Source organism: Panthera uncia, assembly GCF_023721935.1.
Source record: "Panthera uncia isolate 11264 chromosome B3 unlocalized genomic scaffold, Puncia_PCG_1.0 HiC_scaffold_1, whole genome shotgun sequence".
NCBI classification, from domain to species: Eukaryota; Metazoa; Chordata; class Mammalia; order Carnivora; family Felidae; genus Panthera; species Panthera uncia.
Window position 1 is genome coordinate 89,835,504 of NW_026057582.1, and position 22,797 is coordinate 89,858,300.

The 22,797-nt window shown below is 40.0% G+C and overlaps 2 protein-coding genes across 2 annotated transcripts in view; one reads left to right on the plus strand and one right to left on the minus strand.

Moving 5' to 3' along the window:
• The window catches only part of SLC12A1 (solute carrier family 12 member 1), a 100,719-nt gene extending 96,360 nt beyond the window's left edge, over positions 1-4,359 (plus strand). Inside the window, exons 24-26 of the mRNA XM_049613594.1 lie at positions 1,356-1,491; positions 3,090-3,157; positions 4,197-4,359. Of these exons, the coding sequence (XP_049469551.1) occupies positions 1,356-1,491; positions 3,090-3,157; positions 4,197-4,332 (340 nt within the window). The 3' untranslated portion in view covers positions 4,333-4,359. The remainder of the gene's footprint in view (positions 1-1,355; positions 1,492-3,089; positions 3,158-4,196) is intronic.
• Positions 1-22,797, minus strand: part of FBN1 (fibrillin 1) — a 711,751-nt gene that overhangs the window by 366,930 nt on the left and 322,024 nt on the right. The window lies entirely within an intron of this gene.

A 22,797-nucleotide genomic window follows, 5' to 3' on the forward strand; every position in this document is an offset into this window, starting at 1 on the left:
CTCCAGGCTCTGAGCTGTCAGCACAGAGGCCGATGCAGGGCTTGAACCCACGAGCTGTGAGATTATGACCTGAGCTGAAGTCAGATGCCTAACCAACTGAGCCACCCAGGCACCCCTTAACCTAACAGCACTTTGATTTTAGTTACCCCTCAATTCAAAGGTACTAAATTATAAGTAAGCTACATTATATGAAACCAAAAGATCTTGTTTATATTTGAGATCATCTTAAAGTAGCACACTAAAGACAACTACTCTCATAAATTATAAGCTTTGTTTTGTACTACTGTTTTAAAAAAATCCTATGAGGGGCGCCTGGGTGGCTCAGTCGGTTAAGCGTCCGACTTCAGCTCAGGTCACAATCTCACAGTCTGTGAGTTCGAGCCCTGCGTCGGGCTCTGGGTTGATGGCTCAGAGTCTGGAGCCTGCTTCCGGTTCTGTGTCTCCCTCTCTGTCTGCCCCTCCCCCGTTCATGCTCTGTCTCTCTCTGTCTCAAAAATAAACGTAAAAAAAAAAAAAAATTAAAAAAAAAATCCTATGAGATTCTTATGAAAGACAAGAATGAGATTTTCTAGCAAGTTTTAAAATGGTCTACAGCTGTGAGATAGCACTGCTACTTTTCTACTCAATGACATCTTCTTAATTGCTCTAAAATGGCTTTGGATTTTTAGACATTAAAATATTATTGATTTTTGTTTTCTTTTCTCTAACACGCACCTGAAAAACAGTCATTTAAAAATCTCAGGCAGCAACAGCAGACATCAGAAGGACGAAAGCTCCATTATTTGCAGCATACATCCAAATTGCTCTATAACCATTAAATTTATTATTCTTCTAGCTGTCCACAGCCCCCTGCCAGCAGGGGGTGGGGCGCTTGGACTAAAGGGGAGGGCAGGACTTGCCAGCTCCCACCCCAAGGAACCTAGCTCATCTCCCACATTAATCCATAAATGTCTCCCATACAGTCTGTACAATAAGCAGATGGAAACTCAGTTCAGCAGATGGAAACTTATTTATGGGCTAACATGTCTACATTACAACTGTGTCTTTGACTATACCATGTAGTAAGTGTATTTGCAGAATAATTGCTCTCTGTGTGTTGGTGCGTTTATATTGAGGATCTAGTACCCAGTAGGCTAACAAGGCCTCAAACATGTTGAGGCCTTGCCTTGGGTAGGGAGGCAGTACTATATCCATGACTTTACTCACAGTAAGTCCCCTGCAAAGATAATTCTTAAAAGATTTGCATGACATTCAGCTCTGATTCTGCAGCCAGCAGAGCCAGTCATACCTGGAGTATCTGTGAAATAATGAGTTAGTTTCCCACTGTGAGCCCTCCTTTATAATTCCAATTTCAGCTGGAAAGTCTTTGAAGAGATGATTGAACCATATCGTCTCCATGAAAGCTGCAAAGATTTAACAACTGCTGAGAAATTAAAGAGAGAAACCCCGTGGAAAATTACAGATGCAGAACTGGAAGCAGTCAAGGAAAAGGTAAGGACTTGTCTTCCTTAATTTTTACTTTACTGTCTAACTAGCTGCAAAAGAAAACAACAGTTGATTTAATGATCAAGAAGTAACATTATCTGTTATAGAATTTCATTATTCAAGATCCAGGGTTTCTGCATTTTTCAAGTGCTTTCCAATCATATTATGGGATATGAGGATTTAGAAACTAGTTTCCAGTTTTAATATGAAATTAATTCTTTTTAAAAAAGATTTTAAAAAACCAGATTATTGATATATATTATAAAGTCTTCTTTCAAATTTAATTTTATAGAACAGGAGACATACCCATCAGTCTAAAATAATTTAAGTCAATATGTGTGCAAAGTAGATCAAGGTAGTTGACTCACAATATAACACAAGTAACAAAGAAATTTTAACCTGATGAGGCAATGAAAACTAACAAAGGGATCTGAGAAAATATGCAATTGGAACAAGAATTGTGAAAGTTGGATTGGGCACATGTTGTAGGATGGATATGAAGTGGGGAGCTTTTCTGGAGAACCCAGAAGACGGAAGTTACCCCATGTGGCCTGAGCTGAATGAAGTTGTGATCATGAGGATAATGAAAAGGGCTGGGACAAAAGAATTAAGTAGAAGAACTGACATTTGAATTGGATTAGATATTCAAGGAGAAGGGCCACAGAAACCTCTAAACTACAGAATTTAAATAAACTACATTAGGAGCTGAATTTGAAACAAATTAGAATGAGAGATACTAAAGCCTTTCAAATTTAGTAGAAAAAATAACTACTAAATTTTTTTCCCTGAATGTTTATTTACTTACTTTTGAGAAACAGAGAGAGACAGAGCATGAATGGGCGAGGGTCAGAGAGAGAGGGAGACACAGAATCTGAAGCAGGCTTCAGGCTCTGAGCTGTCAGCACAGAGCCCCACGTGGGGCTCGAACTCACAAATTGCAAGATCGTGACCTGAGCTGAAGGTGGATGCTTAACCAAGTGAGCCACCCAGGAGCCCCCTGAGCTGAAATTTATAAACTGTGTATAATAAACTGCCCAGATCTGACAAAGATTTTTCGTATAATTGAGCAAATCATACATCTAAGCCTTGGTTTCTGAGCCAATGAAATATAATGACAAATATTACTTTCATCAAAGCAAAATCATCAATGTAGTTATTTTTCCAAGTGAGTCTTGGTTGACTTTTTAGTTGGAACGAGTCCCCTGTGCTGATAAAATATTCAAAGAGCCTAAACAGTGTAGGTGAGGATATAATTTATGTTCTTAAGTATCAAGATTCAGTTAGTTTTCTTCTACCTCAAACCTGTTCCCAGATCTGGCCATTCTCATCTTCTCTTTACTATTACCCGTGTCTTCTGCTTGCTTGCTTTTTCCCTTAGAATTTAATAAGCCACTATTGCACAATGACAACCTTGTCTTACTCTTTATATTTCCAAAAATTCTCATGAGTTTTTAAAACGCCGTTCGTTTCCAAATATGGATGAAATAATTGTAATTTTTTAAAGTGAGGCTTTTCTACTTCTCCACTATTTGAGGGAAGAAGATAGATTATTATTCATAATTCTGGTAGAACTGCCCTCAACAAAACCTGAATGTTGTCCACAGAGTTACCGCCAAGTTCGCCTGAATGAACTCTTACAGGAACACTCAAGAGCTGCTAATCTCATTGTTCTGTAAGTATCACTGCAGATATTTAAGAATGTTACAGGGAAATCTTAGCTAAATGGGTGAATCAACTTAAAAAGTCCAAACTATTCAGGTGGAAAGTTTAAAAAAATTTGGAACATGTGGGATTTTAGACCGTGAGGGAAAATAAATGCCACCCTGAGACCCTGCCAACTGGAGCCCGTGGGCTTTAGAAGGCCCCACCTGGACTTTCCATCCGGTGTGCCCTACCCATGGGGCCAGGGCATATGCCCACGTAGAACCCTGGCTTCCTCTTCAGACCATGCTCCAGGAACCCGACCCTGGAACTCCCTGCCTAACAGGCCTTACGTCAGCCTCTGAGGCTCATGGGCTCCTTCTCTGGGAGTGGTCCTGAGATATAGAGTCTATAGCATGTTCAGGAGGCTCCTTGCTCTGTTAGAAGAGGTCAGGGTGGGAGAAAAAGGCAGGGGACTTTCCCATTTCCACTCTTACCCTCCATCCCACAAATGTTAGAAGTATACCTGTTGTAAATATGAATGTGTACTCAAGCAGTGATAGCTAAACATGAAAACCAACTATTTTACGTTTATGCCTCATGGTCTGATTCCTGTGTGTGAAGATTAATATGTCTTCAAGGTCTACACTGGAGGACTATCCACCTAAGACCTAGAACAGTCTCCCAATTTGGGTGAGAGGGTTCAAATAGCTGTTTTCTGAGATTCCTGCCAAATATAAGAGACTTAAACTACTAGGAATATCATTTCCATCCAAAAAGGAGAGGTATTGCTTGATCAAATTTTCTATTTAAAGAGGAGTGAAAATTTATAGTTATGCTTTGTTGCTACTCTACAGTGCCTAAGCCTATTTTTCTGGTTTATAGATATTTGTATTATCCAAGAAATATATCAGTTTAATATCTATATTCAAAATAACGTCTATGCTTTCATTTTGTGGGGGAGGGTTATAAAAGTTTCAGGCCACTGGTTATTAAATAGCTCAGATGACTAGTGATGTTACTGCCTGTAGTAATTGTCACTTTTAAAATTTTTCTTCCATTGCTGTCAGGAGCCTTCCAGTGGCGAGAAAAGGATCTATATCAGATTGGTTGTACATGGCTTGGTTGGAAATCCTCACGAAGAACCTCCCTCCTGTTTTACTAGTTAGAGGAAACCACAAAAATGTGCTGACATTTTACTCTTAATACATGAAGGATAAGAACACATCTTAACTTAATGTGTAGATAATTAAGAAACATGTGTGGTACTTTACGTTATAAATCTGATAGATGGATATGCAAACCTCTGGAGACAATCGTACAGGATTCCACATAAATTATGTCATTTTTTTTTTAGTTAGTGGGGGCTATTTTTTTTCCTCTCTCAGCTTAAGAGGGTGTCCAACTCAATGCTACCCCTAGAAAAACAATTTCTTGTTGCTGTTGATAAATAAGAAAATCAAGGAAACCATGCTGGCTTATGCTCATGAAAACCACCAACTTGATTGTAAGCTTCTCTAGGCAAACTTAATCTTTTGTTTGCTTCTCAGCTCCAGTAGAGGCCTCAGCCCCATAGCAGGTTTTCATTAAATGCTTATTGACAGGCTGGTATAGTAACCATGGGTGGTTATCAAAGGAAAAGACCGGCTGGGCAGGAACTGTGATTATGCTTGGCCTTCTGAGAGGCTTATACCTACAAAGAAGATTTGAAAATCAATAACTGAAAACTTTAAGAAGTACTTGAGTCTACAGAATGTTTAAAGCAGTTACCTAAATAAGGTTATTTAATGTAACATAGCTTATATACTTAGAGTGATCTGAGCAATCATTGATAACATAGGGCTTCAATTTGCTGCTGACTGAAGAGTATGTTAGCTGGATTAGAAGGCAACAATATTCCAATTAAATAAACTAGATTCCATTTTAATAGATAAACTTCAATTGTTTCACCTACTAAATATTTTGAAATCTCCATCATAGTACATTGCATATTTTTTCTAATTAAGTGGTTAACACAGATGAAATCTTCATAGATGTCTAACTGAAAACCAAATACCACAAATTTTCAAACCATTATAAACAAATATATCCTGAATCATATACTTAGTTACTCTATATAGTGATTGTGTGGATTGAAAAGAATAATTAAAATGTAAAGTGGAGAAACTTACAAAATTACAAAATTGTATGTTGTATATAACATGCAAGTATTGATTTTTTTCATTTTTGTTAGTATTCTTATTATACTTAATCACATTGAAAACCCTATAATTTTTTTTTCTGATGGATGACTTAATTTTTTTTCCTAACATGTTTCGACTGTTTATTCTAACTGCTAAAATACAAGGAAAACAATGAACCTGAAATAAAAGCACTGAAATTTGTTTGCTTTGGCCTAGCTCATGTTTTTACTTTTCAGTCACTAACATCACGGTACAATGGCATATCAAATGTGAGCATTAAACATTCAATCAGTTGTGGGGCTCCTGAGTAGCTCAGTCAGTTAGCGTCTGACTCTTGATCTTGGCACACAGGTCATGATATCATGGGTGTGTGAATTTAAGCCCACTTCAGACTTTGCACTGACAGCACAGAACCTGCTTGGGATTCTGTCTCTCCCTCTCTGTCCCTCCTCAGCTCACGCTGTCTCTCTCTCTCTTTCTCAAAATAAACTTAAAAAAAATTTTTCAATCAGTTGCCTTGTCTGAAGCTTGTTTGAAACTGGGAATCAAGATTAGGAATTCCAAGCCCAGACTCAGCTCAGGAGGATGACTAGGGAGGAAAAGGGAAAAACAGTCAGCAAAATTTAAGCAGCAGGCTAGCCACACTCCAAATCCAGGACCGTTTGCCTAACTCAGCCCCATATTAAGCCATCTCTCTTGAGCCCTACAGAACTGAAATCCAAAGACTATATGAGATGTGGTCCCTGTGACCAGGGGAAGGAGCATTCAGCTTCTTCTGGACCTGACAATTCTCAGAAACGCTCTGGGAAAAGTGAGAAGTAATAGGACTTCTGTAACAGGAAAGTCTGGCTCCTATATCTTTGAGAGGCTGTTGCACACTGGGTTCCCTGGGAAACAGACTCTGAAAGAGCATTTAGCATGGAGTGTGTTTATTAAGGAGTATTCTTGGGATCAACAACTGTGGAAGGAAAGGTGAGCTGTGATGCAGGCCCGAGGACAACCTCAGCCAATGTCACAGGGAGCTCTGGAGACAGAAAGTTCCTTCTGAGTAGTCCCAAGCAGGGCTGAGAGGGCCGGGCCTTTATATTTATGCATTGATTCATCACTGGATGTGTGCTGCCCACGAAGGGGTGTGACCTTGGGTGAGGCAGTTCTCTGCAGCCAAGGGATCCCTGAGGGGCCTGGGAGCTGAAGTCTGACTGCTAACTGCATTCCTGGTGGCTAGGGCAATAAGTCCTTCATTAACCAGGGTCTGCTGGGACATCACAGTTCCCATTGTGGGGGTCCTATAAAATAGTGGTCTTAAAACAAACAAAACTTGGACTGGCCTAAGTTCAAATTTTCATCTCACCATTTATAGTAGTTTGACCGTAAACTAGTTATTTAATTTTCTGAGGGCTCCCGGCAAGATAGTGACTGAAGCGACATCCCTGGATTCCAGGTTAACAAAAGAAGGGTACATGGACTGAGAGAAAGGGGTCAGGTGGCAGAAGGGACTGTGGCTTTGAGGTCCAGAGTAGGTTAGGTTAGGGCAGCAGAAAATGGAATGGATGGAGGCAGTGGTCAGACACCAGCGGATTTTTGTAGCCCTTAATGCCCTGTACTTGTTCCATGCTTCACCCAACTCAGTTAAGCCAACCATTCACCTTCCTGTCTACACTCAACTTTCTGAGTAGGAAGGAGACAGTTGCACAATCACCTGCATTGGTGTCTAACTCTCAGTCCTCTCATTTTGTCTATGTTCCTCCACAGTATCCCCACTTCTTCCTCATCATGGCTTCTCAAAATCTTCATCACTTTTTCAGTGGATGACCCTGCCACCATCCCTACAACATAACTATGTGCAATAGACATAAACCTTTCATACCTAAATAGGACCATTCTGGGAGCATTGTCTTACAAGTTCTTCTCTTAATACTCAATTCTAGAAATCTTTATTTGGAAGCTTCAAAAAAAATGGATTGTAGATTCTTGGAGACTACTCTAGGCCTGCTAAATTAGAATCTGGGAGAGGAACTGATGATCTGTAATATTTTGGAACCTGCTCCAGGCAGTCTCTCCTATTCCTGTGACTTGACTGCCACCATAGGCTGATGTATCCCAAATTTGTATTTCTCACCCACATCTCCCTGAAGTCTCAGATCCAAATATTCAATCACTAATTTTCATAGTGTTTCTCTTTGTAAGTCCTACAGATACCTTAAATGCAGGAAGACCAGACTTCTGTTCAAAAAAGAAAAACAAAAAAACAAAAAACACCCCAAGCACAGCTGGAGCAAAGACTTTCTTTCTCTACTGAGTATCCTGTCTCCCCTGAAAGGACCAAAGAAATGAAAATAGGAAAGATCTGCATCACAGTAGGAAACTAAGGAAGTATATCAACAACATGGTAACTTTTTAAAAAGCAATTGAGCTAGGGGGCGCCTGGTTGGCTCAGTCGGTGGAGGGTCCAACTCTTGATTTCAGCTCAGGTCATGATCTCATGGTTCGTGGGATCAAGCTCCATAACAAGCTCTGCAGTGACAGCTCCCAGCCTTCTTGGGATTCTCTCCCTCTTTCTCTGCCCTTCCTCTTCTCTCTCTCTCTCTCTCTCTCTCTCTCAAAATAAGTAAAAACTTCAAAAAAACCAATCAAGCTACAGTTTACTTGGGACAAGATTCAGCAAAGGTCAGCTTGCAACCAATACTCCAGAGGAAAAAAATCACAGGAGACTCTGAAAGACTTCCACTAACCTGTCCACAATTTGCATCTGGAGATGAGAAAGTGGAGGTAGGCCAGAGTACAGCACTGAGTGGGATCCGTTTTGCTGGATACAAAAAGTATTCAGAAAAGACCACCCAGTGAGGCCACCCCAGCACTGGAAGCGGACATAGGTGGAGTGGAGCATCTCGCAAATGCCCTGGAAAGGTACCAGAAAGTTATGTGCTTTCCACAGAGGCTGAGCCCAGGAGAAAATCAGCTTTTAGTGTATGTCTCCTAATACAAGGAAGAAAGTTCACAGGGATGGGCGATTCTGGCCCTGGGTCTCACTGTTCTCAGGCTGTACACTGGCCCTGCAAGATGATATCAAGCAGACCCCTAGTTAAGGTTAAATAGGAAGATTGTCACACTGACCAAGAGGTGTGGTGGAGGTCCCCGTGTCAACAAGTCCTGTCACATCTGCTTGTCATCATTGTGGTTTAAAAGAATGAGCGCCCAGAGCACCTGGGTGGCTCAGTCCCTAAAGGATGACTTCAGCTCAGGTCGTCATCTTGCAGTTTGTGGGTTCCAGCCCTGCATGGGGCTGTCTGCTGTCATGGCAGAGCCTGCTTCAGATCCTCTGTCCCCCTCTCTCTCTGCCCTTCCCCTGCTCATGCTTTCTTTAAAAAATACATGAACTTAAAAAAAGAAAAAGATTCAGTGCCCCATGGGACCCTGGCTGACTGGATATTGCCCCCCAGGTCACTAGATATTTCTAATCCTTCCCTCTGCAGAGATTAGGGACACACCGACCTGAGGGTGAGATCTGTCTGAACTCCACAAGGGGAGAAGAGAAATTTCTCTTGGGGTGCAAGTCACTTTAGTGCTACTGCATCCCAGCTGTTGACAGCTCACAACACCCCCATCAATTAGTTGCAGTAATGGCCAAGAAGTCAGACCTTGCTCAAGCCCCAGCAGGTGGCCCACGTACCCTTGTGGAGCCACCAGCTCTCCCGCACCATCAGCCCTGTTCCACTGGTGGAACCCCCTCTCCTCAGCAAGGCATGCCCAGTCTTATGCACCTCTTTGAGGATTTCTGATGTTGAAACAATGATGTCAGCCTTCCTTTTTTGTGCAGAAAAAGTGTTTTCAAAAACACTTGTTTTCAAAAAATTGAGGAAGAAAAGTAGAGAAGTAAAATCAAAAACTCAGTTTCTGGAGTCAGAAGAGTTGAGTCTCAGTGTCCTTACTGAGTAGTGGAGGGATCACTACCTTGCCTCCTGAAGAATCCATTTTCTCCTACATAACTTGAGGATTAATAATCTACCCTTGAGGGGCTAAATCCGTTAAGCATCTGACTTCAACTCGGGTCATGATTGTGCATTTCAAGAGATTGAGCCCCACTTTGGGCTCTGAGCTGACAGGGCAGAGCCTGCTTCATATCCTCTGTCCCCCTTGCTCTCTGCCCTCACCCCTCTCTCGCTCTCCCTCAAAAATAAATGTTAAAAAAAAAACCCACAAAACTACCCTTGAGGGTTGTTGCAAAGAAATGAAATCATGTGTATTAATAGCGGAGTGCTTCATGGTAACTAAGTGTTAGACATGATTTTCAGAAAAGACAAAAACAGTACAGCTGGCAAACTCAAGTACTGTTTGTGGCTATTATTACTAAAACAAAAAAAGAAACATTGAAGGATAAAAAAGAAATGCATACAAATTTATAAATTTATGAACAGGCAAGAGACTATTGGTACAACTTTGGAATTTTAAAGAATGCTCTTTAAAATTCTAGCCTGGGGGCATCTGGGTGGCTCAGTCAGTTGAGCGTCTGGCTTGGGCTCAGGTCATGATCTCGCGGGTTCGTGAGTTTGAGCCCCGCATCGGGCTCTGTGCTGACAGCTCAGAGCCTGGAGCCTGTTTCAGATTCTGTGTCTCCCTCTCTCTCTGTCTCTCCCCCACTCACACTTTCTCTCTCTCTCTCTCTCTCTCTCAAAAATAAAGATTAAAAAAAAATTTTTTAATAAATAAAAAATAAAATTCTAGCCTGGTAAATTTTTAAATTCCAGTGAAATACATCAGTTTCCAGTAAAATTTATATTTTTTACTAAAATTAACAGAAGAAGACGTAAAATACCTGACAAAACCTAATACTTCAGAATAAAACACAAAGATTGTCAAATAATTAGCTGCAGAAAGGTATCAACCCAAAGAATTTTTTTCCAGGTGGCACCTTTTAAACTTTCAAAGGAGAGATAATTACAATTCTATTTAAGCTACTGCTGAATGGAGCAAGATAAAACTCTTTCCCTTCTTCAGTTATTCTGGGAAACTACCATAACAATATCAAAAGACAACAGACCATGAAAACTGGAAAGGACAAATAACTTCCTTGTATGAATAAACACAGAAAAATCCCAAATAAAATATTAACAACTCAATTTTATCAATACATTGAGGTAATAATTTGTCATAATCAGGGATACAGATTTATCTTTTTAGAAAATAGGTTAAACTACTTAATCACACCTAGTGAGCATTAGGTACCTATATTTATTGGTAATTTGAATATTTATTTGTTATTGCATAGAATACCTCTAGAGGAATGCTCAGGTAACCAGTAGGGGTTGACTCTAAAGAGGAAAACAAGATGAATGAAGGACAGGTATGTGAGAGAGAAATCTAATTTTTACCGTGTCAATAATGACTACTCAAAAAGAGTATTTTTTAAATAATGTAAAAATGAAACCCATAATGTATGGAATTGTTGAACCACTATCCTGCACACCTGAAACTAATATAATACTATATGTTAATTATACTGGAATTAAAAATTTTCTAAATGACGTCCATAAATAACTAAACTACTTGCCTTCCAATTTAATTATTAAATTAATTAAATACAACCTCAAGTTGAAGTGACATATATCGTGAGGGCCATATGTAATAAGCTTTAAAAAGTTTTATGAAACACTCGGGCACCTCAGTGCCTCAGTTGGTTAAGCATCCAACTGTCTTCATTTTGGCTTAGGTCATGATCTCATGGGTTCATCAGATCAAATCCCGGGTCGAGCTCTGCGCTGACAGCACGGAGGCTGCTAGGGATTCTCTCTCTCAAAATAAATAAATAAATAAATAAACATTTTAAAAAAGTTTTATAAAGTTATGAAAAATGTAAGATATTGTACCATCATTATATTGTGCTGCACTTATCTATAAAATAAGTAAGCAAAAAAAAATCACTGTAAAAACACTTTGACTCCACCTCATATCCACTAAGTTTAGTTTAGTTTAGCTTTTTTTATTTTTAACATGAGATCTTTTTTTTATTTATTTTTTATTTTTTTTTAATTTTTTTTTTAACGTTTTATTTATTTTTGAGACAGAGAGAGACAGAGCATGAACGGGGGAGGGGCAGAGAGAGAGGGAGACACAGAATCGGAAGCAGGCTCCAGGCTCTGAGCCATCAGCCCAGAGCCCGACGCGGGGCTCAAACTCACGGACCGCAAGATCGTGACCTGAGCCAAAGTTGGCCGCTTAACCGACTGAGCCACCCAGGCGCCCCGAGATCTTTTTTTTAAACTTATGATTCTCTCCTGGGTACGATGACTGATAGAGAAATGTTGGCTTGGACTTCCCACAACAGCCCTGCACGTTTTATTTGCTGATTCTCAGGAATGGACAAGCATAATCTTAATAAATTCTTGGGTTTTATTTCCGGGCCTGCATAAACCTCAGAATTGATATTGTCCATACATAGTAGGGTGAGGTAATTATCATAATGTGATTAAGTTTGTGTGAACCCATGCATGGCAAGTGCAGTATGCTCTTTTACCTTTTTAAACACAAAATCCAAATAGGATGCTGTATTAATTTTCTATTCCTCCATAATAAATTATTGTAAAGTTATCAGCTTAAAACAATATCCATTTATTATCTCACAGTTTCCATGGGTCGAGAGTACAGACATCACTTAACTGAGTTTTCTGCTCAGGGTTTCACAATACTGCAGTCAAGGCATTGGCCGGGGCTGTGGTCTCATCTGAGGTTCAAGGTGCTTCCAGTTCACGTGGTTGCTAAGTAAATTAATTTCCTTGCAACTATAGAAATCATGGCAGCTAGCTTTTTCAAGGCCAGCAGGGGAGAAAACCTCTTCACTCTAGACCCTTTCTTAAAGGCTTCACCTGATTAAGCCAGACCCACCAGGGTCGATCTCTCTTTTGATTACATTAAAGCTAGCTAATTAGAAACTTTAATTACATATCCAAAATCCCTTTACTTTTGCCAAACATAGAAGGTAACCTAGTCATTGGAGTGCCATCCTATCATACTCATAGGTCTTGCCCAAGCTGAAGAGAAGCAAATTACACAGGGTGACCATGAAGGGGCCATCTTAGAACTCTGTCACAAATGGTATCTCACACTTCTGAAGATCATATATCAGCCACTAAGAGACAAGTTAGGACTTAGATAATAAGTTACAAACACCCTGAGAAGTATCCAAACAAAAACCCACTATATACACATAATTAATTATGCCCATTTTCCAGGAAATCTAGAGCCACAAAAATAAATTAAAACTGAAAAAGACTTCAGAGATCCTCTAGTACTAAATCAAGGTTCTCAGACAGTATATGCATATACAGTTCTGATTACATGGTTTTTCAGTCAGTGTTTTCCAACACGTTAAGTGGGCAGAAACTAACAATGAATGACAGCAAGGGTAATGCAGAAGAAAACAAGAAACACTTTGAAAAAGAAACCCACACCTCAAAAACATGGCAGTCTGAGGTCATTAAGTGTAGCAAACACAGACTCTACATCCCTCATCAGAGCCAGAGGACATCATCATTGTGAGAGGACAGCCTTCCGGCAGAAACGTTCAGTTCTCTTCCAGGTACTCTGGTTAAGAAAGCAAGAATGGAGCAGTTCATCCTCAGAACAATTCTCCTTCACATAGGTGACGTCAAAGGACAGCTAAGCTTCAGTTATCTGGAAAATTGACTTACATGGAATGACTCTGCAGCAAAGCAGAGTATATTTTCAGGTTGGACAGTTCAAGATGAGGGATATGGAAGGGGAACTCAGAGTGTGAGAGCAGGCTCCATGTTATGGATGTTGCGGCTTCAGAGAAGGCGAGAGCAATGGCATTGGAAGCAAAGAGCCTTTGCTTGCTTTCTTAGCCTGGACGACCTCTCAGCAGAGGGCTGTTTGGGCCCAAAGCTAAACACTTGACTTACTGGGGAAAGACATGCCAACCTGTGCACTCAGCTGCAGAGCCTTGGGGGCCAAAGCATGGGCCTCCGTTCCAATGCACCTATGTCCCCAAAGCCGGTGGCTGTCCTGAACTTCTGAATACAGTTTGTCTGCTCTTCTGGATGCCCAAGAGATCAGCAAAAGGAGTTATTTCACATATGGACTTTCTACTTCCAAAGCAATTATGTACTTAAATTTTCTAATTTTCCTTGTACTTCTCCCAACAAAGGAGAGGTAGAAATATTCTCAGGGAAGGTAGGAAGTTCAGAGAAGAAAGCAAGAACAGCTCTTGAGTGGTGTTAAACTATGCAGCCACTAATGCAATCAGCACATTGGAGAGGTATGAACACCAGTTCTATGATTTCCTAATGCTCGCAGGTACATTCACAAAACGAATTCGCTTTTGAAAAAGTATTACTTGTGAACTTTGGACTTAATGTGTCCAAAACTGAGCTCTTGGCCTCCCTTCCCAAAGCTGCTCATTTAGCATTCTTCCAGATCTCAGTAAATGGCAACCCCATCCTTGCCATGAATCTTGGGGTCATCTTTGACTTCTCTCTCTCACCTCACATCTGACCCAGTTTCAGAATATATCCAGAATCTAGCCACTTCTCACCATCTCGGCTGCAACCTCCCTGATCTGTGCGACCATCATCATTTCTCCCCTGATCACTGAGTAGCCTCCTGAAGGGTCTTCCCGCATCAGGCCTCGATCCTTTTTGTCTCATTCAGCATAGCAGCCCAAGTGATCCTATTAAATGAAATACAGTATGTTACTCCCCTTATCAAAATCTTCCAATAGCTTCCCATTTCACTTAGTGGAAAAGCCACCATCCTTACAGAAGCTTACAAGGCCCTGCAACTGCACCCCTCCCCCGCTTCTGTGATCTCATCTCCGACAACTGTAAGACCCGAGTTACTCTGTTCAGACCACAATGGCCATCTTTTTTTTTTTTTAATGTTTATTTATTTATTCTGAGAGAGAGAGAAAGCAGAAGCAAGGGAGGGGCATATAGAGAAGAGAGAATCACAAGCAAGCTCCATGCTGTCAGTGTAGAGCCCAATGACGCATGAAGCATGAGATCACGGCCTGAGCCCAAATCAAGAGTTGGACACTTAACTGACTGAGCCACCCAGGCACCCCAGCACACCAGCCATCTGACAGGTGAGTTTACACCTTAGGATCTGAGTGTTTGCTGTGCCCTCTGCCTAGAATGCCCTTCTCTAGGATGTCACTTCCTTTAAGTTTGGTTAAAGGCCCCCTGCCCCTCAACTCCACACCTGGCAGATAGTATATTCTCGTGGGGGCCTTTCCTGGCCACTCTCTATAAATCACAAACCTACATTCCACATCTCACCCTCCTGCTTTGCTCTTCTCCTTAACACTCAGAACTGTTTATTTCAATCACTTCTATTTATTCGAACTTATTTTTGTCTGTTCTGTTTCCTGATATGTCCCCAACGTCTAGACCAGTGCCTGGCACACGAAATATATTCAACAAATATTTGTTGAAAGGATGAATGAATGCAGGGCACTGAGGGGAATAGGAAGTATAAATCCCAAGTTCCTTTGGGGTCTGGTTTCTGACTAACTGTGGAGCCTCACCCCACCAGCTCAGACTCCATCCCACACCAGCTGTGACTCACATTTAGCACACACGTCTGTGTCTCTGAACACGTGGGTCCTCCTGCCTGGGATTTCTGACTTTTTTTTGTTTATCCCACTGTTATTCTCATTCTTATTTCTTTTACTACCAATGAGGTCATTACTAGACAGTTTCTCCTGAGTCTATTGGCCATCTGGTATTTCTTCTTTTGTCAATTCAACAAAAATGTCCTGAAGATATGAAGACACATTGTCCTAAGCTCTTCAAATATAAGACAGCCGTGTTCCCCGTGCTCAAGAAGTTTATGGTTTTGATAGACAAACAAATACACAAAATAATTATGGATTATGAAAAATACCATGAAGAAATAAAGAGGAAACTGTAACAGAGAATAATGGAAACTTAGGGTGTACTTAGAGTGGTCAGTGAGGGGATCTACGAAAAATTATTTAAGGAAGAGAAGTTGCTGACAATGTTTAATGTTACCTGAACTCTATGCTCCTGGAAAACAATGATGGTTAAGAAATATCCCCAAACATCCCTCTCCCTCAAATCGCCCACCCTTTTGTGTTCTAGAAAATGGCAAACTGCAATGAACCACCATTCCCCACAGGTTTAGATAAGACTTGCTGTCCACTCTTTCTCATAATTCTCTCAAGACTTATGGATGTGACTGCTGTATTTACCTGTGACAAGAGCAAACCTAAACCGTTCCCCTTTTCCCTACATCAGCTGACAAAGTCAGCCATAGACTCTGTTCCTTGTCTCATGAATAATTAGCTGATGTTAGAATTGTTTGTCCCTCTAAAACTAGCTAGACACAGGAATAAATATTTCCTCTTCCACTATTTCTACTCCCTATAAAGATCTAAGGCAAAACTACTGTTCCAGGATATAGTGTAGTAGGCTAATGATGCCCCATAAAAGAGATGTAGGTCTTAATTGCTAAAATCTATAAAAGTTACCTTTTATGAAAAAGGGGTGTTTGCAGATGTGATTAAGGAGCCTGAGATGGGACAATTATCCCAGATTATCTGGGTCAACCCTGTATATAATCACAAATATTCCTGTAAGATGGAAACGGGAGACGTGACCATAGACAAAAGGTGGCCGTGTGATGGAAGCAGAGAGGAGCAGAGTCAGAGAGAAGATGCTACACCGCTGGTTGTGAAGACAGAAGAAGGGACCATGAGCCAAGGAATTCAGCCCTAGATGTGGGAAAAAGCAAGGAAACAGATTCTCCCCTAGACTCTCCAGAGTACAGCCCTTTTTAGCCAATAAGACTCATTTTGGACTTCTGACCTCCAAAACTATAAGAGTAATAACTTTCTATCATTTTAAGCCACTAATTTTGTGGTAATTTGTTACAGCAACCATAAGAAACTAATATGCACTCTAATCTTTAGATCTGTGGTGTTTCCTATTGCAATAGACTGAATAAAATCCATCTCCTTACTCAATTTTTGTCTTGGATTGTGTGAACTACCTGAAAAGCAGGGAACAGAACAATCTAGGCAGAGTGAATAATAGGGACAAAGGTCCTCAGGCAAAAGAGAAATCAGTATGCTCTAGAACCAAGGAGATGAGTATAACTGGCCTTGCGCCATGGGAAGGAATTTGGATTTTATATTTGTGATGGGAAAACTTCAGAAGATTTTGAGGCATAAGAGGTGGAAGTGGAGACATCTCTCGGTAGTCCTGGTAAGAGATATTGGTGGCCCCAGAATGTGAAGAGAATTTAGATATAGGACTGGATAAAACAGAGTCTGTCTCTGTAAGAGTTGTAACGGGAAACAGAGCATTCAAATCAGGATAATTTAAGGAGAGTTTACTAAAGGTGCTATTTATAAAGGTGAGGGCCAAGATGTGGGAAATCAAAACCACAGAGGAGAAAGTAGTGCCCTGAAGTAGAAGGCGTGAAGGGAAAGGGGAGCATGTAGCTTCTAGAGCCTAGAAGAAAGGGCAACCTTGGCAAGAGCAGGGGTCTTCAGTGGAGGGACACAGCCATCAAGAGAGGACCCAGAACTTACCCTCCCCTACCCCACTGACCTCCTGCTGGAGCTCTGTATTGTCAAACCCCAAGGCAAGCCAGAGGACAAGAGAGCTCATTGGTGAGGTCCAAACAGGTCAGCCTCCTGGGACAGAGAGCAGAGAGGGATGGAAAGGGGGTCTGGGGGTTGGGGGAATATAAGGAAGATATGTAGTGAAAACATTCAGATTAGTTCCAATTTATTAAAAGAAAATGTGGAGACTCGAATTTTCTGCATTATTTCCTTAATAGTCTGTTTCACTTAGCCCAGGCCAATAGATGCCCAAAGAATGCTCTTATACCTTCCTGACTTTTCTTTGAACATTTACAACTGCACTTTTGTCCTAAAGGCAATCAGGAATGACAGTGATTAAAACGCTTATAAGGACTGATAATGCTTTCTTCAAAGTTCAGCAACAAACCTCTCTTGATACAGGTGTAAAATTTGATGAAATGTTGCTACATGAAAACTGGATAATATCCACTACCGACTGAAGAGAATTGAGTTTGTGCAGCCTAGTAAGTAAAGGTTGTTTCAGAGCAGCAGAATATTGAATCACAATCAACTGAAACCTTAGCAAGCCTAATTCATACATCTCTCTGCATGGATACCCATATTTTACCATTGTTTCTCTTTTTTTGTTATTATTCTGGAAGATAATTCAATTTGCATTGCACATTTCCTCACAGAAATTTTGAATCTTATGAATATAAAAATCATGGACTTGGCCCAATTTTATTTTAATCAGTTTTTCTGTTTCCTAATTCAGGATTAACTTCCCAGGATATATGCGGAGATTTAGTAGCAAGAGCGACAGTGTGCACATTAAAATATGGAGAATTTCAGCAGCAATTTGAGTTATGGTAATTACTGGGTTTGTTTACACAGACATAGATGAAAAGCATAACCTTTTTTGTTCCTGTCTTTTTTTTTTAATTTGGAAAAACTGTGTGCTACCAACAGAAAAATCATACAACGGTTGTTTAATGTCGTGGAGGAAATCAGGTGCAACCAACGAGACCTGAGAAATAGAGAGATCAAAACTGTCTGAGGTAGTGTTTTAACTAGGCATCCTTTCCCCTGGAGCTACCCTCGATGATATAATAAACTCTCATGCTCATGTTCTGCTCGGAATGATTGTCATATATTCACTTGCCCCAAACCAACCAACCAGTGGGTTTCCACTCACACTGAAACTGTCCAGTGTGGCCCTAACATCATCTTCTTTTTCCACATTCATTCTCCATACCTGCTCCCTGGACCCATTTGTTTCATCCAGGAAACGGACCTGACCGAGATGGGGCCCATGTTGGGGAAGAGGAGCAGAAGGAAGTAGATGGTCCCCAACAGATGGAGCCAAGAGGAAAGGCACCTGTGCTCTCAGGGAAGGTGAGAAGATAAGCCCATCCCTGGGAACACTTAGGAACAGACCTGGCCTGCTTTTGTGGGTCTTATTGATCCCAGATCTAGAAGCTTCCCCAAGAGACGCATGCTTTTGTGACTACCAGTTTGTGCTGTTAAAGGCAGCAGGCAGACAGACCTTCACATGTCTTAGAATGGTTAAAAAGGTGTAAAATTGGGGCACCTGGGTGGCTCCATTGGTTGAGAGTCTGACTCTTGATTTTGGTTTAGGTCATGATTCCAGGGTAGTGGGATCAAGCCCTACTTGTGGAGCCTGCTTAAGATTCTCTCTCTCCCTCTGCATCGACCCCAGCAGATTCTCTAGAAATAAATTCCCTAAAGCAATGGTCCTTAACCAGAGGTGGCCAATAAGAATCACCCTGGAGATTCTGAGTAGTCAGTTTGCAGTAGGGTTTGGACATGGGCATTTGACCGAGCTTTCTAGGTGATTTTCATGTGTATCCTGGCTCTCAAGCTACCTGTTTTTATTTTCTTTACTTCCTAAAAACTCAGTGATGCTTTTAAAAGGAAATAAAATGTCCTTCTATGGGCTGTAAATACAGAAATTTCACCTCCTGGTACTCCTACACACTGGCATAATTCAGAGTCAGCTTTTCATGGTGATCATGTTAACAGATTGGGTATTCAGTGTATTCATGAAAACTGCAGTTCTGAGTTTGTATGTTAACTATTCCGATCCCCTTGAATTTTGTAGTACCATGTGGCAGTCATTTGTGAATTAGTCCAAAGTAGTTTCTAGTAATAAATGCTTATCTTGTTAACGATTTGCTTCCTCCTTACCTGCTTTATTTAACTGCCACTCAACATAATGTCGAGCTCCTGAGCTACTTCTATTCTTACGATCCATGTGCTGCTCTTATGAAATTGAAAGCCTACATATATTTGATTTTTGTGTTCTTCTTAAGAGCCTGGCAGAAACATTCTTGTGAATTCGCAAGTTATATGCTAGTCTAGTGTTTTCAAATTGGGCTATAGATACTCCTAAGGAAACACAAGGTATTCTAGGAGGTATTGTGCTATTCTGGAGGCTGATGGTATTCTGGACCAAAGGACAAACTTTCAGATAGTCAACAAACATATGTACTTTTTACTGAAATTTATTTACCTGTATACGAGTTCTTCTTTCCTATCTCCCTTATTTCAATTGCCCTTCCCCAAAGGATAGGTATACATCACACCTATCTTCAGCATTACTCTGGTGTTTTGCCCATGGTGTAAAAAACTCTGGGCTTGAAACAAAGAACTTCTATCTTTTGGTACCAGAACCCAAAGTGTGGCTTCTGCCTTTTCTTGGCTTACACATATTTCTGGTAAAGGTGAACCGTGGCATGGTAAATGAAGTATTTTTGCCCACGGTGGAATGTTCTGAATTCAGATAAGCAGAGCTATGCGGTTATGGGGAATTATGATAATTTTCTTTTAATATTCCCACATCTTCCATTCCTGAATGATTGTCATAGAACCCTAAGGAAGTGTTCAAGAGTTTTGTCAGTTCAAACTGACAAAAACTGAAAAAGTCCACCGAAAGTTTGGGCAAAAGGACAGTGATCCCAGATGGAGATCAGAGATGCAGAAGGAAAAGCAAAGAAAGTGATAAAAGTCTGGGTAAACATTTTTAAAAATAATTCTAAAAAGTAGTGATACTAATAATGTTTATTGAGATTCAAAGAAAAGATACACCTAAAATACTAGATAATAATTTTATATATGTTGAAAGAATGAGTGATGAAATTAAAGCATTCGAAGATCCTTGTGTTATCCAGAAGAAAGACAATAACTTTGTTTCAGATTTTAGACACCGATGAATTAAGCATGCATGTTTTATCTAAAATTATAAATCAGAGAGCGAAATCTCTAAATAACTAAAGGGAAATGTGAAATAGTAACATAATTAAATTAATTAAAATAAAATTAGTAATAATACAATTTGAAAAAGAAACAGAACATCTGAAAAGAACCCAAATTAAGATAGATTCAAGTCCATCATGGAGCTTATATGTTAGAGGAGAAAACATACAACATACAGGTGAAATGAATAAATATGTTATATCACATAGTAGTACATGCTGTGAAGAAAAACCAAATAGGGTAAAGCACTACATGTTACCCTAGGAGGAAACTATTTTTAGATAAGGGAAGATCTGACAGAGAAAAAGGAAGCAGGACTCCAAGGCTTTTTATCTTGAACAGGAAGAGAGGTTGAGAAGAGGCAGCCAGTGATGTTAGAAAAACCCAGAGTATGACCTGGTGTCTCAACCAGAAGGGCGTGAACAACTGTGAAGCTAAGAATGCCTGGTTAATTTACTACACACATCTTTCCCAGACCTGGGGAACATAGTCAGTAGCAGGCTTAGCATCAAGAAGAGTTCACCACAGTCCCAGTAGGCACATGTAAACCTACAGAGCACGGTGGCTAAGTGCAGGGACTCTAAAGTCAGATGACCTCGAGTTGAATCTTGGTTCCATCTCTTTCTACTTGTGAGCTGTGTGATCATAGGCAAATCCTTTGTGATTTGGTTTCCTCACCTGTAATATGGGTATAATAACACTTGTTTCCTCTGGTTGTCCTGATTAAATGAGTTAGTATTCATAAAACACTTAAAATATACTTGGCATAAAGTAACCATCACATTAAGTCCTTGTTAAAAATAGAAAAATCTTAATGGTCAAGATAGGAAGGACAACATGGCTTATAAAGTACCGACTTACATTCTCAACAGGTTCAAGTTGGCACTGGACGTATGTAATTGAATTAATCAGCATGACTGATAGGATAATTATATTGTGATTAAAAAAACAGCAGGGAATACACTATGGTTGGAACATGTCTAGTTCTTTGCTGTAGTGTATGGAATTAAAGATGTATTTTCATATCAAGTTCTATTTCAATTGTCCTAAGGAATGTCCTATGATATGCTTATTGGTTCGGAGCCCTAACCTTTTGCAGTTGGATTATACTCCTTTCTCTTTCTAATCTAAAATGTCCTCAGATGCAAAGTGAAAATAATAAACATTTTATCCACATTAACAGAAGAAATAGAATCCTTTCCTGGGACTAGGGATTACAAAGAGCCAAACAAGTCACTTCTGTATAAAACGCTGAAGTAGATGCTTTGAAGGTTTCATACAAATTAATAACTCTTATTAAAGTGAAAGATAAAATGCATATCACAAGGCAATTACACAATGGCTGTATATGGCTAATCAATGATAAGGTAATATTGTAAGAGATAAGACAAGGCAGAGCTCACTGCTGGTTGTAAGTTTCATAAGTGAAGTGAGACTTTTATTTGAGTCTGGGTAAAGGGAGTCATTACAGTTATTACATTTTAGGATATGCAAGGACTGAATCTCTAATGTGAACTTCCTTAGGAAATTACTAGAGAAAGGGCTTCAGCAAAATAAAGGAGTAAACTAAAAGGAAGATACTAGATTCCTAAAACCAAGTCTCCAATATAAGAAAAGGGCAAAGGGAAGTGTCAGGATGACAGCTATTCAGCAGGACTAGAGAGTCACATGCACATTTTGGAGCAAGAGAATGGAGAGGTGAGGGAGGGGGAAATTGAAACGGATAGGTGATTTGATGTGTTTCAGTGTTTCATTTGATATGATAGATGTAAGGTACTAGATCCCCTGGAGCATTTGGAAAAAAGCAATAGGTGAATCAAAAACACCACCACCAAAGACAAATGGAAGAACAACATATTTATTAACTTGAGGGGGACAGGTGTAAAAAAAAAAAAAAATATCACATTACTCATCTCAACAGTGAATGATATTTACACAGTCATGATAAATACTACTGACTTATCCAAATATTGCTACAGAACTATTTGCAGAATGGGGTGGAAAGAGGAGTAAAAGACTTAATCCTCAACTACCCTAATTTTAAAGATAATTTCTATGCCACTAAAAAAAAATAGCAACATGCGATTTAGAAACAGGGGGTTACATTCCAGAAGAAAGAGCCAAAAAAGTTGGAAGCATTGCCCCTGAGGAGTGAACTTTGGGGGAGTGTTTTGGTGGAGGGGTAGGCCAGTTTTTCATTGCGGGCCTTGAAAAAACATTACATGGAAAAACAAAACAAAACACATTGATTAAAAATTAAAGGGGTAGACAGGAAAATCAAAAGATTTTGAGAAGTGATCCTATACAGGGGCCTGTATAAGATATACAGGGGCCTGAACAAGCAAGAAGATCTCTTTCATTCATACAACAAATATTTATCAAGCACTGTTCTGATCCAAGAACTAAGCTAGGCCCCAGGAATACATTAGTGGATGAAAACATATGTGGTCCCTGTCCTCTGGAGCTTATGTCTACTAGAACATATAGACAACAAGCAAAAATACATACATACATACATACATACATAAGACATGAATGAAATACAGATTGTAGTAATAAGTGATGTGACTAGAAAAAATTATTGTGATAGAAAATGGTGGTGAGGGACTTCCCTTAACAGAAATAGCCCTTCTGAGATGAGCTGAGACT